The sequence below is a fragment of the Cygnus atratus genome, chromosome 7 (assembly GCF_013377495.2).
Source record: "Cygnus atratus isolate AKBS03 ecotype Queensland, Australia chromosome 7, CAtr_DNAZoo_HiC_assembly, whole genome shotgun sequence".
NCBI classification, from domain to species: Eukaryota; Metazoa; Chordata; class Aves; order Anseriformes; family Anatidae; genus Cygnus; species Cygnus atratus.
Genome location: NC_066368.1, coordinates 21639279 through 21660051, shown reverse-complemented (window position 1 = coordinate 21660051; position 20773 = coordinate 21639279). Strand labels below are relative to the sequence as shown.

General features: G+C 44.0%; 1 protein-coding gene across 8 annotated transcripts in view; it reads right to left on the bottom strand.

Moving 5' to 3' along the window:
• Positions 1-14671, bottom strand: part of RNLS (renalase, FAD dependent amine oxidase) — an 84973-nt gene extending 70302 nt beyond the window's left edge. For 6 of the 8 annotated variants that reach the window (XM_035540167.2, XM_035540148.2, XM_035540188.2 and 3 more), the window contains exons 1-4: positions 14545-14671; positions 14294-14399; positions 13033-13175; positions 11699-11857 (exon numbers count right to left, since the gene is read on the bottom strand). In XM_035540167.2, the coding sequence (XP_035396060.1) occupies positions 11699-11857; positions 13033-13175; positions 14294-14399; positions 14545-14656 (520 nt within the window). In that variant the 5' untranslated portion in view covers positions 14657-14671. The remainder of the gene's footprint in view (positions 1-11698; positions 11858-13032; positions 13176-14293; positions 14400-14544) is intronic. The other 2 variants (XM_035540157.2, XM_035540210.2) reach the window with 2 other exon arrangements.
• Between the last annotated feature and the right edge of the window lie 6102 nt (positions 14672-20773).

The window sequence follows — 20773 nt, the reverse complement described above, 5'->3', positions numbered from 1 at the left end:
TTATTCTGTACAAGGCAGACACTGAATTTGAAACAAATCATTTTATGACTGCAGTTACTGTATATCTAAGCGACCAAGAGCTCAGGTCAAGTAGTCATAAGATGTTGAAGTCCGTGCATACATTTTGTTTTGAGTCACTGTCCAAAAGCTAGAAATAGTCACAGAATTATTTATTTAAAGTCTTTTAGCTATCATTAAAATAAAACAGAAGCATCTCCTATAAAGCACAAATCAATGAGAACAATCAATAAATCCTTCTTTACGTACAGGTATACACTTATCTTCTTATATCTATCTCAGAGAAGCACCAATCAGACACATTTCAGCCCAGTTTTTATTTTTAAACCATTACTTCTGGGAATAGACTCAGAGGCTACTGGTGCAACAGAGCTGACTCCGGACAGCCTTATTTGCATATCCCTTGTTCTTCTGAATAAATTAAGTAAAAGGATAGCTTTAATCCCTTTAAATAAGATAAGGTGTTCTTTACATTTTAATAATTTGTAGCAACTGAGTTTGTTGATGAAGCTCCCTATGTTACAGCAAAGTCAAAGTCAACCAATCACGTCACCTTTTCTCACCTAGCCTATTCCATTTCCTATATTAATTAAGTGTTGGGATTGTGAGACTGCCTGCTTACCCTGTTAGACAACAGTGGATTGGGAAGACTACGATGCAAATGGTGCTTCCTAATCTATATTTGAAATGTAACCAACATTCAAGCCCACCTTGATCACCCTACAGCAAGTCTTGACCAGCAAGATCCACGTACAAACACCCACCTGACAACTGCTAATAAGCTACAAACTCGTGTTTTAAATTTTCTTGCCATCGAGTTTTACACATATGATGGCTTCTCATTTGGAGCAAAGTAATTCATAATTTCAAAGATCAAAATTTCAGTAGTCAATCAATAAAATCAGGCACAAAAACAAAGCCCAAAACAACCTTGGCGCAAACAGGAAATGTTTGAAGCTTACAACATTCAACTGCTATGCTACTATTAGCTAGTCTAGCCATTATGAATGATAGGAATTAAAAAGTGAAGCAATACTTAGAGTTGTTCTGCCAACCACATCTGAAATAAAGTTCTCAACCCCTCAAAACATCCATAGATGAAGAACTCATGGCAGATGCTAGAACAGTTCCTAAAGAAAATAGAAATTATGATAAATGAACAAGACCTGAAGGGCTTTGGGAAGTCTCACATCTGATTTTTATTATGAAGCTCCAACAATATTTACGTTCTTCAAACAAACTATTAAGGTATATGACAAATGAAAGACTTCACCTCCAGGCACACTACTTTAAGAAGCGTGGTCATTAACACTAACTTCAAGCTCCATTCCCTGTCATCTGATTTACGAATCAGTCTGGTGACCACCGATGGTCATCTGCTAGCTTTCAGGAAACTCATGTGGGTCAGAACAGTGGGCTTGGTCTTGTAATTAGAAGTCCTGGAACAGAGTTCATTCTCACAAACATACCATGGCCATGAACAAAGTTTTGAAAAAAATCATGCTACAATGAAATTGAAGTAAAACTGAAGAACACAGTATCATCAGTAATTTCTGAAACACTGGGTAAGGAAGCCAGATTCTGTCTTCAAATGAGGTAAGAACTACACTAGTCTGAACAAAGTTAATCAGGTTTTTTTGTTTGTTTGTTTTTTAAACGGAACACAGTCACAGGAGACCCTCACAGTGCTTTGAGTATCTCTGGAAAGGTGGAATTCAAATAAGGCTAGTGTCAAGGCAGCCAAAAGTAAATGTGGGCTTATAATACACTGCAGCTAAAATACTATCAGATTATAATATTCTGGATTGAAATTACAGAAGAAAGAGGCCATTGTTCAAGAAGGAAAGAACAGGGTGTAAGAAGGGGTACAAAGGAAACGCACCTTTATCCTGAAGTTTCAGCTTCAACTGTCCTGACTGCCGATTTCTCACCACAGAGGGCATTCCCATCTCTCTCGGGTTGCTCAGCTCTAGAGCTCACACAACCACCGACTAAATTGGACTGACTTGCTGAGGCAAGCACAAACCTTTTTTGTTATGGGATGTTTCCCCTAGTGCTAGTTTTCAGCCACATCAGTGAGCTGACCCATCAGACACATTCAAGACCAACAATATTCACTGCAATACTTCTGCAAAATAAAGGTTTACAGATGTTATCAGTGTGAGGTAAAGAGAATCTTTATAAAAAACAGTCTCAATTACAGTGGTGTGAGTAAACATCAGCTATTAAAATTCCCTAGAAATCCATGAAAACCCATCTAGTCTAGGGGCACTGCACATAGCATCAAAAAAAAGTGTTCCAGTGAAGACTTCCATCTGCCTATCTGATTGTAATGCAATTATGTGATGATAATGTGATTTTTTGGTAAAAAAATAAAAATGCAACACACGCAATTAAGACTACTGCAAACATACACTAGGCTTAAAAAGATTTTCAACTCCATAAAAACATTCAAGTTTTAGGTTTCATTTCAAAATGACGGCTATAAAATCCTCAGAGGCAGCCTAGGGTCACCTTAGCCCACTTCTCTCCCACATATGCCTAGCAGGTATGGTAACAGACAAGGAGAGAGATCTTTTCTAAACGTGTTTCCACGCAAGTTTAACCACTCCCCCCACCTAAAGATGAGCAAAATTTCAAACAAAAAGACTTCACTCAAAGTGAGAGGTGAAGAACTACATTATCACTGACTCCCAAAAATCAACTGTAAAGAAATTCACATTAAGGATTTAAAAATTTAAGTCTAATATAAATCCCTTGGCTAGACTTACTGAAGAGCAAGTTCTCAGTAGCACATCCAGGCTTCTTACAACACAGAAACCATCAGCTCATTAAACACATGTACCATGCAACACGAATGAAGGAGTTTCAGAACTGTTCAGTTTGTTCACATTTTGTGGCAGGGAAACTTCTTTTCTTTAGGCTCACAGCTTTGGAAAGATTTCTCTGTCTAAACACAATCCCTGGACAGTACCAAAGACTGTCTGTTGGGAAAAACTGAGAGGTATCTGTTTATTGTTCAGATAAACAAATTTCAGAGCATTTATTTCTTCTGTTCCAAATACGTCCTGTGTTCAAATACCATCACCTTTATTATTTAGAAAAAAGCTAACATGTGCATATACACATGGGCTCATGTTTAGCTGATCTGATATTCCTGGGGTGCCAATTCTCCGTTTGGAGACACACTACTGGAGCAACATAACGTTGCTGAACAGGCATTAAATAAAGTTTCCATGATTACGTCCCCTGGTGTTGCAGCATTCTGCCAACCAGCACAGACAGTAAGGGCAGGAAGAGAAGCATGTTCAGGTTACAATACTTACAGATAGCCAGAGCATGATAAACTACATGTTTCAACACAGAAAAGCACCATTGCCTCACATGTCAGAAGTAATTTTTTTTAAAGCAATTCAGCTAAATCAGCACAATCTGCTGCCTGTTTAAGGTGCAGGTGCTCTGAATCTCTCCTGGGACTACACAGGAAACCTAAGCTTAGAATTCAAACCACAGATTCATGAGCATTTCTTTGCCTATATGGCTCAATCAGTTGCACAGATCCTGTGCTGCTCTCCTCCCCTTGCTCAAAGTGCATATTGTGCCAGTGAGTCTGCGGACCACATGGTGAACTCAAGATCTCACACACAATCCTGCTAAAAATAACTTTTGGGGGCAAGGGCAGGGGGGGAAGCTACATTATTGTGGTCCCACAGACAGTTGTGCTGATATAACTGCCTTGCTGGAGGAAGGGTAGAACAAGTAATAGAAGACTGCTGAAGGAAATGTTTCTGTAACATTACAAGGCACCAAAGAGAGATGCTCTGCTGGTGTGTGACCCCTCTGCAGGCTTCCTATTAGGAGCTGTTATCCTTGTCAGGCCAAAGGAAACTGGAGCCTCCCCTGGAGTGGGAAGCAGCTGCCCCACTCCCTTCCATTCTAAAGACAAAGGCAGCAGGCTTTTCTTTTCCAGCACTGTATCCTTGTAAAAAATCCATTGTATTGGATTTTTTTCCCCTCCGGATTTGAGATCTGTCAAATCAAAGTTAGAGCTTTTTACCAGACAAAATTGTGGCAATGTTAACTGACAATAAAACGCAAAGTAGTCCTTTATCTAATACTACGCTATTTCATTCTCCTTTGCAAACCTCTCATGCTCACAAACATCTGGCTCAATCCTCAGACTTCTCAGATAAAGAGGGTCACTGGAATTAGTGTGGCAGCCTGTTTGACTTTTGATAGGCGTTTAATGTGTTCTATTAACAACTGTGGGAAAAAGAAGTCTATTATAATCACTCTGTATTTAAAAAAAAAAAAAAAAAACTAAAAATAGGCTAGGTAAGTTAAGCACTCACTTAAGAGCATGCACAGCATACTGTGATTTTTCCTGACATTGTGATTTCAGCTTCAGTAGTTTTTTGCTTGTTTTTTTTTTTTGTTCGTTTTTAAGGTATTCCCTAAGCAGGAAGGCTATACCTGAGCTGCAGAAGGCAGAGAGCATATAACAGCTTAGCCTGCTTTAAAGCCAATGTTGTGGTTCCTAACTCCTCAACCCAACAAAAACAATCTCATGTGTACATATATAGATATACTTCCTGGATTGGCAGGTCAGATCTACCTACAGGAGGGAACAAATTGCTGCAGCGGAAAGTAAGCACCAGAGCTGGCACCAGCAGAGGGAGGTAGGGACGGGACCTTCACTGAACGATAGGTAAAATTCACAGCCAGAAACCAAACACACTGTAAGAGGGATGTTACAGCTAAGGAGAGCTGTCCTGTATCCTGGCGCATCATTCCAACAGCTCTCCCTTGGGCAAGGGCAGAGGGTTTCACGTCAGAGTAAGACATCGTGCATTTCTACCAGAGCACTAAGAATCCCAACAGCCACTGTCACGTCTCCATCAGTGACAGCAGTTTTATCCGATTTTACCAACACTGATCCTTCCATTATGACAACCTCAGTCAGAACTGGGATGCACCCATTTCAAATGAATGATGTGTTTTTAAAAGACCGCATTAATATCAACAACTACCCTCACGCAAAATTAGTAACTACTTGTATTTCCAGAAAGCACAAATATTTGCACTGTGTGACCTCAGTTCCTAGAGCCCAATAAGTAACTAACAATTCAGTGTACACGTTTACATTAGACATTTTAGATGTTAGGTAATGAGAGTAAACTCAAGGTCTGGATAAGCCCTGCTAAGATTGCTTGAAACTGGAATTACAAAACGGAGAATTTATCATCATCCTATCCAAAAATAAACACATACACAGAAAGTGCTCAGCAAGAACTTGGGACTCATGAAAAGTTATCAAAGTTTTGCATTCGTAATTCATATTTTAAAGCCTCCCTGTGTAAAGGTAGTCCTATTTTATTCATATATTCTCATCAGCTTGTATTATTTAAAACATGTGGGACATTTACACTGATGAAAAAACAGGTCAGGCTTAAAACAAAACCAACAGCGTTTCTTTTTATTAGCAGATTAAACACGCAGAACTGTAATTTTAAATTCCAAGTAAAGCAACTTAACACAAACATTCTGAACACACAAATATTCCGAACACATAAATAAAAGCTACTTGAAATCTTTAATTGCAAACCTCTTACTAAAAACAGAGCTGAAAGATAAGTTTGTTGATCTCATTTGAAAATGCGCAAAACTGTGACTATTGATTGATTCTTCTAACATCAGCAGCCAATAAAACAGCCCAGCATGTCTGAAATACTATTAGATAAGTATTTGTAAAATCTAGACCTTTCACTTTCAAAGATTCTGCTTTTAAGCACGTTTATTCTTCTTTTGACGCTGAATTTACATTACAAAACTCAAACACATTTATTCATCTTTAACTTCTACATAACCACAATAATTACTACCAAAATATGCAAAGTCCAAATACATGTAAGCCCAGTAGATACAGTCATGCAAACGGAATGTCCTAAACATTATTTGATTGCTGCCACCTACTGTTGTTCCAAACACGTTGCAAGGAGCTAACCATTTTCCCCTTCTGCCTCAACCTAATACTAGAACTAAACTATTTAGAAAGCTTTGAAAGTCACCAACTCTTGCCATACCACATGTTATGTAAAGAGAAAGCAGAGGAAAATGAACACACTGCAAAAAGACTTCTTTTCTTTTGATTACTTTTGTTTGGCAATTCTACTGTAATTTCAAATAAAGACAGAACACATACAATTTCTGAATTGAAACCAACCAAAGCAAACCAGTGAATGGTAACTTCATCAGATACCAGTATACCAAAGAGCCCTAACAATGCCCATTTCACAGCCTACCAACTCAAGAGACTTTATGACTTACAGTAGCACTAGTATTACTTCTCTCCCTGCTGTTTCTAAACATGCAACTGATATGTCCATCTAGGCACGATGGTTGTAGAAGGAATGAATAAAGATTGAAAATGAAGATGAACAAAGATGAATAAATCTAAAAAGACTGACCATAGCAAGTCACTTTCTTCACTTAAAAAATTGATAAATGCTGGCCCAATTCCAAGAATACAAACAGAAGAATACAACAGAAAAAAAATATTTTTATATATACACACAGACAAATATATATATATATATATATATATATACACACACACACACAAAATAAGAGATTTGTATACCACACACACAGTTGTCCATTTATCAGACTAAGTTTTGGCATGACACCCATAAAAGAAGGAACTCTGGAAGAGCCATTTCTCACACACACCATTGTAAATGGTAATTCTAGGTTGCCAAAGGCCACCTATGTTTGTCTCCTCCTAAATGTGTATAGCTTCACAATGACAATGTTCAGTCTCATCTAAAAGGTTAAAAAACAGGGAAAAGACCCAAACTAATATACTAACCTAACAAAAGATTCTGTCTGCAGAGCTTTAAGTATTAAAATGGAAACTTTGCCACTGAACATAAAATTGGGGATGGGAAGGATGCATCTCCCGCCATTTCAAAATCTTAATTCTCTGAGTATCACGTGAATAAAAGAAAGTGATTTTTAGAAGGACTTGGGATGGGAAAGAATGCCTCCCTGAAGAAGGTGTGGTTTTCCCTATTGCTCGCCTTCATTTCTGAAGCCAGAATACAAATTCAAGAACTAGTAAGTCATCTCACTAAGGGTAAAATTTTGCTGTTTCAAATTTATAAACCTGATCTCATTCGTTCTCTGCAACAGAATACTGAAGATGTCTAAAATAATAACCAAGGAAAACATTCACCAGTCTAAGCCCTGATCAGTCACCAGACCCAAAGGCACCTACGTTAAGGTTAAGCTGATTGCCAGGTCCCAGCTGTTCAGCCCAGTCATGCACAGCAGCTCTGCCAGGGAGAGGAACCCACAATGTGCACCTGTAGGATGCTTTTGTTGAAGCACTTATCTACAAATACAGGGGCCTAATTTTCAGGACACATCTCTGAAAGCATTGCCATAGGTGCCCAAACTATTCTGTTACTAAAGAAACATACTACACATTTAAGGCAAGCATTTATGGGACCACTGTTTTAAAATACAATACTGAAACACTTAAGTGTTCTCAAGCAGGGGAGAGTACTAGCGTGAGAGTTAAGCTCCAGACTCACACAGCAAAAGGGTGAATTTCTGTGAGGGGTGACTTTCCACTTCTGATTAGCCATTTGAACACTCCAACTTGGGTTCTTAAACACAGGTGTATCAAAGGTTAATTCCAGTGCTTGCTAGTGGATCAGAGCCTCACCTATTCCGCACAGCTGTTCCCATGCACCATCACTTATTTTATAGCCTTTATCTTTACATTAATGCTAACAACTCCTCAAAATACATTTAAAACTTAATTTATCTGTGAACTGAAAGATCCAATTATACCTAAGTGGCCAAAATGGAATCTGTCATGGATCCATGGGGAGCACTTGAGTCTCCAGCATGTAGCAAAACTGATGTGAAAAGACTTCTCTAACGGCAACCTCACAGAGGAAGTGGTGGAGGAGAACAGTCAAGGATATTGAAGATCTTTGAAGTAGCTGCCGCCAATTAAGAAATCGTCAAAACAGGGATGGCAACACCAAGGCAAAGCACAGTATGTAGTGAAGGCTGGTTGTAACACAGCCTACAATCACGGCTGGGATAATGGCCAAAGCACTCTCTGTTGACACCGCTCATCACAACCAGAACAGTGGCAGAGTTAACATCACCACAAGTTTGCCAGTCTATGTCTTTAATTTAGCCCCAGTGTCTGTCTTCTATATAATAAAGGCCTCAGGATCAACAGTTAAGGTAGAGTTACTCCTAAATCCCCCCTTCGCTTTAATCCTGCAGTCTCAGAGCAGTTGCACTTGCCATCTGAGCAGACCTGACAGGCTCCTGTTGCTAGAAGCAGAAAGTCGCCCCCTTCCTCTGGTTGGATGTATCTGAGGCACCTCCTGCTTCAGCTGTGGCAGAGCACAGTGGGAAGTGAAGTGATTCCTCCCACTCTGAGTGACAGCAAGGGGGAAGTCTGCAATGAGAAGCAGGAACCTCCCCTTCCAGAAGGAGCTGCAATTGCCAGTTCATCCATTGCAAATGTACAAATATGTTTCTTGTTAGAAGAGCAACATCTTTTCTCCACTCTTGGAACGTCAGATCACACAAGGGACTGTCCTCCTCTCCTTGCAAGGATGCAGGTTCAGAAGATGTGCAGGCTAACAACACTAGCAAGCAGGCAGACACTCATCAAGTCAGGTCAGCTCACAGTCAAGTGAAAAACAATGCATTTTACACTGTCACAGTCAGCTCAGGGTCAGAACAGGAAGCAGATCTGACTCGCAGTGTGACACCCACTCACTAATGCTGACAGAGGCAGCAAAAGCAGGACAATGTCAGCACAAAGAGAAGAGGACTATTCTTTTCTGCAGCTGTCCAGTTATACCAGCCTGAACTCACCATGAAACTGCATGTTAACTCTCAAGTGAGACAGATCCAGGAAACCCTAATTCTCTGTCACCAAAACTCAGCTCTTTGACATGCAGTCAATATAAGGCTGAGATCTGGAGATACAGTAATGCACCCTGACTCTTTGGAAGTCAAGAAGAATCCGATACCTAGACCTTGTTCAGGCACTGGAACATCTCCCTTGTATTCTCCTGATTATTTTCCCCTCACTTCTTAGCCTATAGAAACAGTAGCACAGAAGCCAAGAGATCTAATGCTGGGGAACTCCAGGGTACGGGGAGTCAGCCCTGTTGCTTGAGATGAAAAATTAACGGTTGGGAATCTCTATTTGGCAAAGAAACTAGTCCCACACAGAGTAAAGGCAGAGAGAGAAAAAGAACTGGGGAGAAAGGGAGAAGACGACAAGACTTGCTGGGTTCCCATGGGTAGAAGTTAATCCTGCAGTTATACAGAAGATAAAGATGCTTTTCACAACATCTGACAGTTCCAGCACCAGAGCAGGTGAAATGAACCGTTCACCTTAACTACATCTTCTGAAGGGGACTTGCCTTCTTTTTGGACATGAAAGGATTCAATTTTCAAAACAAATTGCCCTAACAATGTTTTCAAAAAGCAGCAAAAATGCACAGTTGGTACATACTTGAAGGTTTTCTGCTTTCAGTGGTTTCTGGAAAATTTTATCTTTTTTTTTCTTTATATTACCGTTATTTCAAAATGTTTTAAAGCATTCTCAACCAATGTAAGAGCCCCAGAGTGCCCACAAAGTCATATGATGTACATATGCCACAAATACTTAATCATCACTCAGTCCCCATCCACTGAAACTGCTTGGTAATTAAATGTGTATTAAATCCAGTTTATTCCAGAATACTCATCTTTTACACGGTCATGTAAATCAGAAATTATTTTCAAGATGCCAGGGAATATACACCTAACTCCACTAAATCTGCTCCCACGTTTTCACTTGCTGCTTTAACAAAGTGAGCAATGCAGTCTATACCCGAGCACGTTCCTCTAGACACTGCTCTCGGTGACATTGAGCAAGTAGGGTACCAAGTACGTGATTTTCATGAAGCAATACATTTTTACCTTAGTATATTAGCAGACAGTACTACTAGTTACTCTGTTACATTCCCAGGACATTCACTATCAATCCCTGTTGGAAGGGACACTGGACAGAGCCACCACAGTGCATTATTTGCCCTTTCAATCGCACCACCAAGCAAACTGCTACCTTCTTACGCCTGTCCCAATACATTTGTAGAGTCTGGACTGTTGAGGTGCTTGAAGCCCTGACACATTGTGAGCTGACCTAACTGAACTGGAGTAGCTTGAGAGTTAGCCATGACGGCAAACACCTTCAAAGCACACATGGATTTAAACGCATTGAAAGCCAAGATACAGCACAACACAAGGAGCCAAGGTCAGCTCTTCATCTTTAGAGTGCTGGCAGAGCTGCTACAAACCAGAGAGTGGAAAACCCACAGATTTTAAAGTGTCTACTTCAGGATCTGGCAGCAAAGAGGCAACGAGCCCTGTCAGACCAGAACTGACTCAAAACAGAGTCATGTGGCTGCCCCACACTGCTGCCAGCACACTCAGTTCAACGAGAGTTTATGAGCCAGATGCAGCATGTCCTTGGTACAACACTGCAGCTGAGGTGATAAATCCACCTATCCACCAATAAATGAAGCCCAGTGCACTTCATATGGCTTTGCCAGAGCCAGCGCAGGCCTGGCTAGGCCTCCTGGCCTCTGCTCAGCATCAACCGTAATAGCTGCATTGAGATTCCTCTCCTGGAAATCCTCATGAGGCCCTTCTGCAAGGACTCCTTAATGTGGATCAGGTCCGTGGTAACTGCATCAAATTTGCTCCCCTGCAGGGCGGCACCTCATGCTGCAGGGAGCATGCTGTGGACAGGCACTGACCAGCACAGTGCCAACATGGCTGAGCAGGGCTCATCAGCTGAATTTCAGAGAAAAGCTGGCACTGCAAGCCACAGGCCAAGATAACACACCTAAGCTGGGAAAGCTGTCCAGACTGGAACTTACATTCCTTTCTCAGCACAGAGCTGCTCTTTCTAAGCCTCCATGGCACTGTTAAACACATTTACCCCAATTAAGCACCAAAGGTTAATTGAGATTTAATCATGTTTGGGAAATACAACCCCCAAGGGGACAGCCAGAAACAGCAAACAAGCTGGAGGGGCTGAGAGGCTTTCATCTTCTAGATCAAAGAGCCATGCTCCCAGCTTTTTTGTCCCCTGAAAGCCATATGAATTTAGTCCCACTGAATGCCCCAGGGATTTTCCCTGGAGTGCATATGTTATTCAAGTCTTAGTCCCTGGATCATCCCAAGTGCAAACATACCAAGGGCAGCAATGAAAAAAAAAAAAAAAAAATCAGACTTCCACAAAGAGGTAGCAACAAGGAAATAATCACGTGAGGATCTTGTCCATTTTGATAACTATTTTCAAGTTACAGAAAGACTATCCTGTTTTGGAAGCCCCCCCAGAATTAAAGCTCAGATGAAAAGTGACTCAGCAAAAATTTGCAGAGATTTTTTTCCATCTAGTATTAGATTATTGTGCTCATGCACAACACATATAGCCTCACAACTACCCATCTCCTATCAGTTTGAGATTCATCATGTTCTGGCAGAAATCAACAGGCAGCTCGGACTGTTGAGGGCTTTTTTACTATACATGAAGCTCAATCACCATTTCAGGCTCAATACCTGCAGTTCTGAGGTACAAACTTACTGTTTACAATGTCACCTTGTAGCTGAAGAACTTGTGGAACAGGCATTGTGAGAATAACTATATCAAACAGTTCTGGTGGTCCCATTTTCCTGGAGACTTCCCATTTCCCATCTCGAAGAGAGATGTGAGTTACGTGGTATCCATAGAAGACATCTGCACCTGGTTCAAAAAAAAAAAAAGAAGAGTTAAATACATGTAACTGGATTCCATGGAGAAATACACTGTAGTTTCCCTTAGTAAGTGGATGGCTTGCAAACAGCAAAGCGCGCAGATGATCTTTGGGCAAAGTTTCACAAATCACGTTGCTGAATTTAACAGCCACCATAGGACATTTAAAAAAGAGATCCTCATTGGTTGAAAAATTCTTGTAACTCTCTTGTGTTAGGGCTGGCATTCATCTTACTGACATGATTCAGCTCAGTAAACAGGTGGAAAACTATCAGCTGCTCTCTGACAGGTTCGCTTCCTGTGACTTTAGTGAGCTGAACTGCCTCAGTATGAAATCGGATGAGCACAGGACGTGGCACAGGGTAAGGGACCAAAGCATACATCCAGGAGCTGAAAGAGAGAACTGTCCCCCTTAGCATATCCCATATATAGGAAGACAGGAGCATAATTATTTGAAAGATTAGGGACTAAAAGAACAGCTAATTAAAAGAAAAAAGTCCCATGAAATGTGCAAAGCTTGACTGCTCATAAAACTAACGTCCTTCAAACCAGAGTTAAATTAGTTCACTAAGCAGTATATCGTGGTTCTGCCACATTCCACCTACTGTGTTAGTTACAGTTTAAACTAGCAGATATTCTTCTCTTCAAGTCTTTTCGGAAGAGCTTTCAACTCAGGAGGTTTACATACTAAGTGCTCATTTCTTCGAAACACAGGATGTAACCCACCACTGTGCTCCCAGCTGCTTGTGGAAAAAAAACAACACTCACTTTATTCAAGCTGTATGCAGCTTAAATATCTTCTCAATCATCTGTGCAAACACAGTGTCATCTTACTCCCACCACATTATTTCTGTCCTAACTGCATAGGACTTGCTAACCAAACAGGATAAATATAATCTTGGTTATTGGTCCTACAGTCCTTACATCTGTAGACATTTTTCATATGCCTGCAGTGCAGCTGAAGTCAGTGAAGTGCCTGCAGGACTTGGAAATTTCCAAAGCTCACAGACATGTTTAACTACTTAAGTAACTTCAATACATATATAAACAAATAAGGAACTTGAACGGTTTTTCAAATTTAAATCTCCAACTAGAACATTCAAGAATGCCATCAAAAACATCGTAATTAAAAACTTTAATTTCAAACAAATGCATCTAAAAATTACCTGACTGTTTTAAATAATACTTGACAACTGAGGAGATGCCCTGAGGTGCCATGTAATTGCAAGAGCCTTCCTTCTCTACCATTCCTTCAATGGGTGCAGTCAGTGGTTTCAAGATGCCATGAGACAGAAGTTCATCGTAGAAGCTTAAAAAGAGCAAATGACAGAGATGAAAACTCACTGCATGAAAACCAACACCAGCTGCCATTACTTTTTGCAACTAATGATGAGAAGCCCAACTTTTGAATCAATAAAAACTGTTCTATAGTCTCCCTGTTTTTCAGGCAGACTATGCACAACCAGGAACCTTAAGCATAAAGACAAACCATGTTGCTGTTTTACTGGGGGCTAGCCTCTTGTAAGACAGCAACACTACCTACTGCGCCTGTAATACAAACTGCTAGAGAGCCGTCTGACCAGAAAGTTTCACGACTGATTGAAACACGGAATACAGGGCTCTTATTAAAGCTTTGAACATCAGTACAAAATGAATTGCCATCTGTTCACTGTGGGGTGCAGGAATGCTCCAGGAGCTGTATGTGGACATCTGAAACACGCGTGATTTTTCCCGGGTTTTGGTACAAACGCCCCACTTTGCTGACAGCTTCCCATCGTTACATCACTGTTCCCCTCCCAAGCCTACTGGGCACAGCCCCGTGCCACAAGCAAGCCCCAGCAGGCCTCCAATCCTAATGAACGCGATCTCTCGCTATCCCCGCAGTCAATGACAGCTTTTCTTAGAGGTGGAGACTTCACAGCCCCAAGAAGCTAGGCACAAAATACACGGATGCCTGATTCTGCTTTCACACCTCGCTTTTCTCTGGCACCTAAAGCCTTTTTCATGAGGTCTAGGGGACTCCGACGTACATCAGGCATTGAGAAAAAACGCCCCTGTGCGCAGAGGGGCACCGGACTGCCCCCACCATAGGTGTGCCTGCGGTGGGCACACCCGTCACCGCGGGCCCCGTGCAGCAGGTGCGACGACGACCCACGGGTGCCGTTCTGAGGAAGGTCACTTTGCCCCCAAGCCTGCCTGGCCCGCAGCGAACTCCCGCTCCACCCGCTCTGCCCCCGACTTCCTCAGCAGCACCTTCCCAACCGCCGCGAAGAGAGAAAAGCCTCCGCCCGGCCACAGCCGCGGCCCCAGAGGCACCGCAAAAAACAGAGGGGCGCAGGCAGGAGCCGGGGGGCCGCCGCGGAGAGGCGCGGGGCGCTCGCTCCGCCCGCTCCCTCGGGGGCCGGGGCCGGGGCCGGGGGCGCTCACCTGCCGCGCGGCCCGGCGCGCCCCGCCCGCGGGCTGACGTACTGCGCTCCCAGGTCGGCGCTGCAGGCGGCGTCCCCCGCGCTGCGGCTCGTGCTCATGCGGCCCCCTGCAAGCAACGCCCGCTCGGCTCGGCTCGGCTCGGCTCGGCTCGGCTCGGCTCGGCTCGGCGCGGCCCGGCCCGGCCCGGCCCGGCTCGGCGCGGCCCGGCCCCGGCCGCCCGCCCGCCCCCCGCCCCGGCCCGCCGGGCCCACCTGCGCCGCGCGCCTTGTCCCACACGACGACGCGACCCCGCACCGCCCCCCGCAGCAGCGCCGCGCAGGCGCCGCCGGTCAGCCCCGCGCCCACCACCAGCACCCTCGCCATCGCCCGCCCCGCTCTGCCCCGCCCCGCCCCGCCCCGCCGCCGGGAGGCACCGCCCCCCTCCCTTCCCCTCCCGGCTGCGGCCCTGGCCGGCCTGAGGGCCCGCGGCAGCCCCGCGCCTTGCCTGGCGGGGCTGCCTGGTTCTCAGTTTGCTTGGTTTTGAGTTTTTAGGTTTTGCGCAGTTGATCGCGCGTGGTGTTTGAGCCAGGGGAGGCAGTACTCTGTGATTAGGAGCGCGGGTGGGATGTGTGCTAGGACTCATCCACGGAGCTCGACCTGCCATGGGAAACTGTCCCACAGCATTCGGCCCGGAAAGTGGAGCGTGACAATGTAGAAGTCTGCGAGTTCGTGAAGGATAAGATGCATGCTAAGCCAGCCCTGCACCAGTTATCCAGGAGTGCTCGGGGCTTCATCCACCCTGATGAAGATCAGCTTCTAAAGTAATCAAAACCCACCCACCTGGAGGTGCTTCCCAGCAAGAATTACTCGAGGGTGTGACAGCTTCCAGAAAGTGCTGATGGGCCATCTCCAGCACCTAGAGTTTTGCTGTAACTATACCTGGCAGTAGCTTGAATTTTACAAGAAGCTATGGCTTGATGTTAGGAAAGAGGGATCCCAATGTACTGAGAGTGGAGTAGATAATGCTGAGGGGTGGTGGCAGGTATGCACCTGGAGAAGGATGAAATTTTCTCAGCGATGGTCATAGCACACTAGTGGATACCAGTAGGCGACAACCAGCATTTTCTAAATTTATTAGGTTGCTGCGGTGGCTTCTTGGAGTCCACGGGCAGAAGCTGAAGAAACTTCACCTCACCTGTTGTCTTTGCAGAGCTGCCCCTTCCACCTTTAACACACTGCCAACAGTTTGCCTCGTGGCCACAATTCAGGAAAACACATTTGATCCTGCCAGCCTGGAGAGTGGGCGACTGTGAAATGGTTAGATTACTGTCCTTACTGAGCTGCGTAGGTGAGGGAAGAAGTACCAGAGAACTGCAGATAGGATCATGGGAACATGGGAGACACTATAACCTGATGCTTCAGCACACGTGTCTTGCAACAGATTGATGTAAAACCCCTTATGTGGAGCTCATTGCATCTAAAGGACTGGGTTTGCCTGCTGAGGGTGTTGATGGTACCCACTTTGAATGGGAGCTCAGAGTTGGCCTCGAGGCAGATGTTGTTTAATAGGCACTTCTTTGAGAGAGTTTGGAGCCCCTGTCGCCCTTTGCCGTGTGAGTTGTGGTGTAGTGCTGTTCAGTCTAGGGCTTCCTCAAGTTTGGTTTTTTTTTTAAAAAGAAATTGACCACTCAACTGACCCTCCAACGTGTAAGTTTCAGGCTGTGAATTCAGACTGCTGAGAGGTTTCCTCTTCTTGATACCATTGGCTACACCATTCCATGCTGGAGGATATGTCCCTCTCCACAGCACTTCCTGCAGGGAGCACAGGTCAGCACCTTGCTCTGCACTCAGCCCGCTGTGGGTGCCCTCCATCTCTTGGTGCACTGTGCAGATAGCTCAGGAAGCACTTCACAGCTGTGCCTTTCTTTTTGGTACTTAGGACATAGCTGTGGCAAAGCTGTAGTCCCCTGTGGTCCTTGGGCTCAGGGTGCTGCTGAGCTTTGCATTCAGCGTTGCTTAGAGGCATGAGAGGTCCTGAATGGAAATTGATTGTAGCTGCTTTCCTCTAAAAAAATCTGTTGGATCATGCGATTATATCTCTGCCGGTGGGCTGAGCAGTGGTTTGTTGCTTGTTTATTCAGGAAAATGAGATTTCTCAAACCTCATAAACGTTTTGTGTAAGACCAAATGACCAAATACATTAAGTTCGCTTGGGAATGGTTTATTTTACTGGAGGTTTGTCTGGATTCTCACTGGCAGCTTAATTTGTGAGAAAGTTAAGTAGAATTTCTTGATAAAGAAAGTCTACATTGGTAGAGTTTCTTGGTGCATTTTCTTGGTAAATTGTGTCCTGGTGGAGCCAGATAAGAAGGTATTGACAAGAGAAGAGTATTAAGATAACAAAAACAGAAATATTAAGGATCAAGACAGAACCTTTGGCAGTGATTTTATAGAAAAAGATTATTAAACTTGAGTGTGATAGGTGGTGAAAGCACCTAAACAAGAATAGTACAGAGCACTCTCTGCTCACTTGGTGACCGTTATGGACTGTTAGCAGAGAGAGTAAATGTGTTGCAAGAAAAAGCTCCATGAAGTGGGTGAGGACTCTTGGATGTGTGACATCTTTCTGTTTCAGGACCAAACACCTAACTTAAGTATGTGTGGGTGACAGGAAGCCCTGGATGAGGGCAGGGCATGATAATACACTCATTAGGAGCTGTAGCATAACAGCCTTTCTGGAAAGGACCTGGGAGTGGTGGTGGATGTCAAACTGTGTATGAGCCAGCAGTGTGCTGCAAAGACAGAGAACTTCAGACTAGGCTGCAGGAGTGGAAACATGGCCACCTGATCTCAGTCAGTTATCTCTGGCACAAGGGAGGTCACACCTGGATGCCAGGTCCAGTTCTGCTCTCCCCAGTGCAAAACAGTTGTGAGACACTGGTGAGGCCCAATACAGGCTGGTAAAGTTGCAGTGTCTCTACGAGAGGTGGACAGAGCTGAGTTTATTGGGTCTGGCCACAGGCAGCCTGAGAGGGGTCTGCGAGCAGCTTGTGACCTCTGAGAGCGCAAAAGGTGTTAGAGACAAAAGCCGCTCTGGTGCAGCACATAATGTGGTAAGGGACAACAATGTTGTGCCTTTGGATGTTGACAGTAGAACTGTGGTAATGTTTCTCGAGAGTGGGGAGCAGCCCCAGGACAGTCACCACAGAGCTGGGGGATCTCCATCCTGGGGAGTTTCCAAAACATGACTGCTCAAAGCCAGGGCCACTCTGATCCAGTACTGGGGATAGTCTTGCTTCTAGTGGGACACTGCATAAATCATGCATGGATCTCTGGAGTTCCATTCCCACCAACATTTCTTTGATGCCACGATTATGTGATCATTCTCAAGGGCCTCTCCTTGATGTTTAGCAAGAGCTGTATATGAGATTTGAGAGGCCTAAGTATCTTGCAAGACTTGTGATAATGTTATCACTTTTCAGGTGCCGTGGGACTCTTGGCTATGAATGAAACTTTAGCCTTACATCCTTCAGGGAGGACAGTGCCTCTAGATGAGCCCAACCAGAATTGCCCTGCCACTGCCCCAGAGTACAGACTTCCATGATCAGTTTCCTCAGAAGGTGAAAGACAAAGGTGTCTTACTCCTGGAAGTGTGGCTTCTGTACTGTAGAAGTAAGATGCAAGAAGCAACCTCCAAGTCTCTAAATGATGAGCAATTTTTTTTTTACTATGGCTATGTTTAAAGAGCGGACCCATTGCCACACCTTGTAACGTGCCTTGGGCACATACCAGGTCCCCTCCAATTTGACAGTCAGGACCCATCTGTCCCCATTGATCCTGCACTGTGATTTCAAGGCAAATCAATCCTTGAATGTGGGGCAGAAGACAGCCAGAGCCCTGACAGGGATGATGGGGAAGGATAAATGTGAAGAGATGCACCTGCCTACCGCGTGTACGTACAGTAGAGCTTAGGTGCTCTTTGTGCTTTCCCGTACGGGTGTGAAGAACAAGGATGTTGCAGTGGGTCAGCCCTGGCCAACAGCTAAGCACCCACACAGCTGCTCACCCGCTCCACTCCCTCTGCCCCCAGAGTGGGACAGGTGGAGAAAACAGGAAAGGCAAAATGACGGGAAGAGAATAAAAACAAGCAATGCGAAGACAATCACACACCACTTCCTGTGAGCGGACCAATGCTCAGTCTCTGAGCAATGGCTGCCTTGGGGAACAGCCGCCCTTCCCCATTTTTTATTGCTGAGCATGACATTATATGGTATGGAGTATCATTTTCGCCATCAGCTACCCTAGCTTTGTCCGATCTCTGCGCTACGAAGAAAGTTAATGCTGCCCCAGCCAGTCCAGCTACAGATCTTTTTAAATGGTTGCCTGGGATTTAAACTTAAATTCACATTTACCAGCTCTGTCCATACTGTTGTAAAACAGAGGGTTGTAGAGCTCTGTCTGGCATATCATCGTTTCTTAAATACAGTATCTGCTATCAGAAAGCCATTTCAGATGCCGATTGTCCCTTGCAAGAACTTAATAATTTCTCTTGTAATAAATAAGTAAAATGGTCATTGGAATGTGAAGCTGGGAACTTTCTTCAGGCTTATCAATTAAATCACTTTATTGATGGAAATCACCTTTAAATTTACATAATTATTTGCTGCCTAAACAATATTTAATAGGCCGGCATAAACAAATTCTGGGCAACCATACTTTCTAAAGTAGGGTATTGCCTAATGATTTATGTTTAACATCTCAATGTGTTTACATTTACTCTTCTCTGTTCTTGCTACCCCACCCTCGAGATGGTTCAAATAGAGTTGTCTTAAGAGAGGTGACGAGTGCTGTGCAGCACACCAGTGTGGAGTGGGGATTGGTCCCCAGCTGCCACTGTGTGCCACATCTTCATCTCCTGCCGACTCAGCGTGCCTGGCATCGCTTTCGTGTACTGCCCGTCCATCAGAGGGACTGACGTCTCACTGGCTCCTTTCACAGGAGCTGTGTGACCCTTCGGCCAGGCTGGTAGCCTTCACTTTTCTAGAGGTGGGTCTGGGAAAAATACTTGTACAGCTGGGCTTCTGTCTAAGCATGCATGTGTATGTGAAGGGTACATGGCTCTGGCTGAAGGAGAACGGCTGCAACCCAACTGTCTGTGTTTGGCTGATGAGAAGGGAGTGAAGCCTGGTCTTCTGGGTCAAATCAGGGATTGGTCTACCCCAGCTTTCTCTGCCTAGTACAGGTGAAACGACAGACTACCCAGGGGAAGCACAGGGGAAGAAGTTCCCATTTGCTTTCATCACTTCTTGTGGAAGGTTAAATTTTCAGTGCACAAAGTATTTTTAAACAGTTTTCAACCAGTCTCCTACCAGTATTATTGAGTGACTCCTAGATGCACTGGAAGATATGTTGATCCCAAGTAAGGTGATGCAATTCACATACAGATTGGCACTTACAAGTGTCCTTTTCTAAATGAAATGTAATTAATTTTGTCATTTTCACTATAATCAAGGAGAAGAGCAAGTGACTAGAGGCTTTCTTTTCATTATTTCTGTTTAGAGAGTGAATTGGCTCTTAAAAGACTGATCAAAATCAACCTGCTGTCCTTACTCTGCCTCCTGGGTAGACCTGGACAGTTGACTTAATAGGTGATGCAAACAGCATTGCAATGTTACAAAGCTCTCCCTGGCAGAGCAGCAGCTCAGTTACACCATTTCCTGTAATGCAGTTGGGAAGAGAGAAGGAGAAGTGGCTTGCACTATGTCGTAACTTCTATGACAAATAGACCCCTACATCCTTTGTGTGCTTATAAAAGAAGGTCTGGCTCAGGGTCTGAGAACTGAGAAACAACCTAAAACACATTTTAATTACATAAGGGAGACAGTCTTTCATCAGATGTTGTAGTGGCTATATCATAACTGTATCATCCTGGCACCAAGCTGGGCTGTACTCACTGCTGGACGCTGGTCAAAATCAGAAACTCACTCACACAATAACAGAAGAACTTAGATTGAAGGCACCCTGGTGGTTCCCTGTCCAACCCAGTATCTTGGAACCCAAGACACTGTAGTGGCTCATTTTTAAAGCCGTGACTAAACACTTAGCAAGCATATATTTGACATGTCTTGCGTTGTACTCCTGAAATTTGTGTAGAAAGAGCCAAACGTCCCTTGATCCCCACCATGTCAGGGTCTTTGCATGACAGGCTGGGGCCCAAAGGTGTCTTCTGGTTTCTATTGAGCGGAAGAGATACTTTCATCAAAAATAACAGGAAAAAGATCAGGCATGTGATGTTGTATTTTAACACACTTGCAATTTCCACTGGTCTGTAGAGACTACAAGGATTGTTCCCTTGCTCCTTACTAGAACTCCTGAAATCCCACTCCACCTCCCTGAGAATATCCCAATTAGCATGAGTTTCCTGAGCCACTGCACACACATTAATGCTTTAAGACCATCTAAACCACCATAATAAGTCTGAGTCCCTCCCTGAGGTATTTT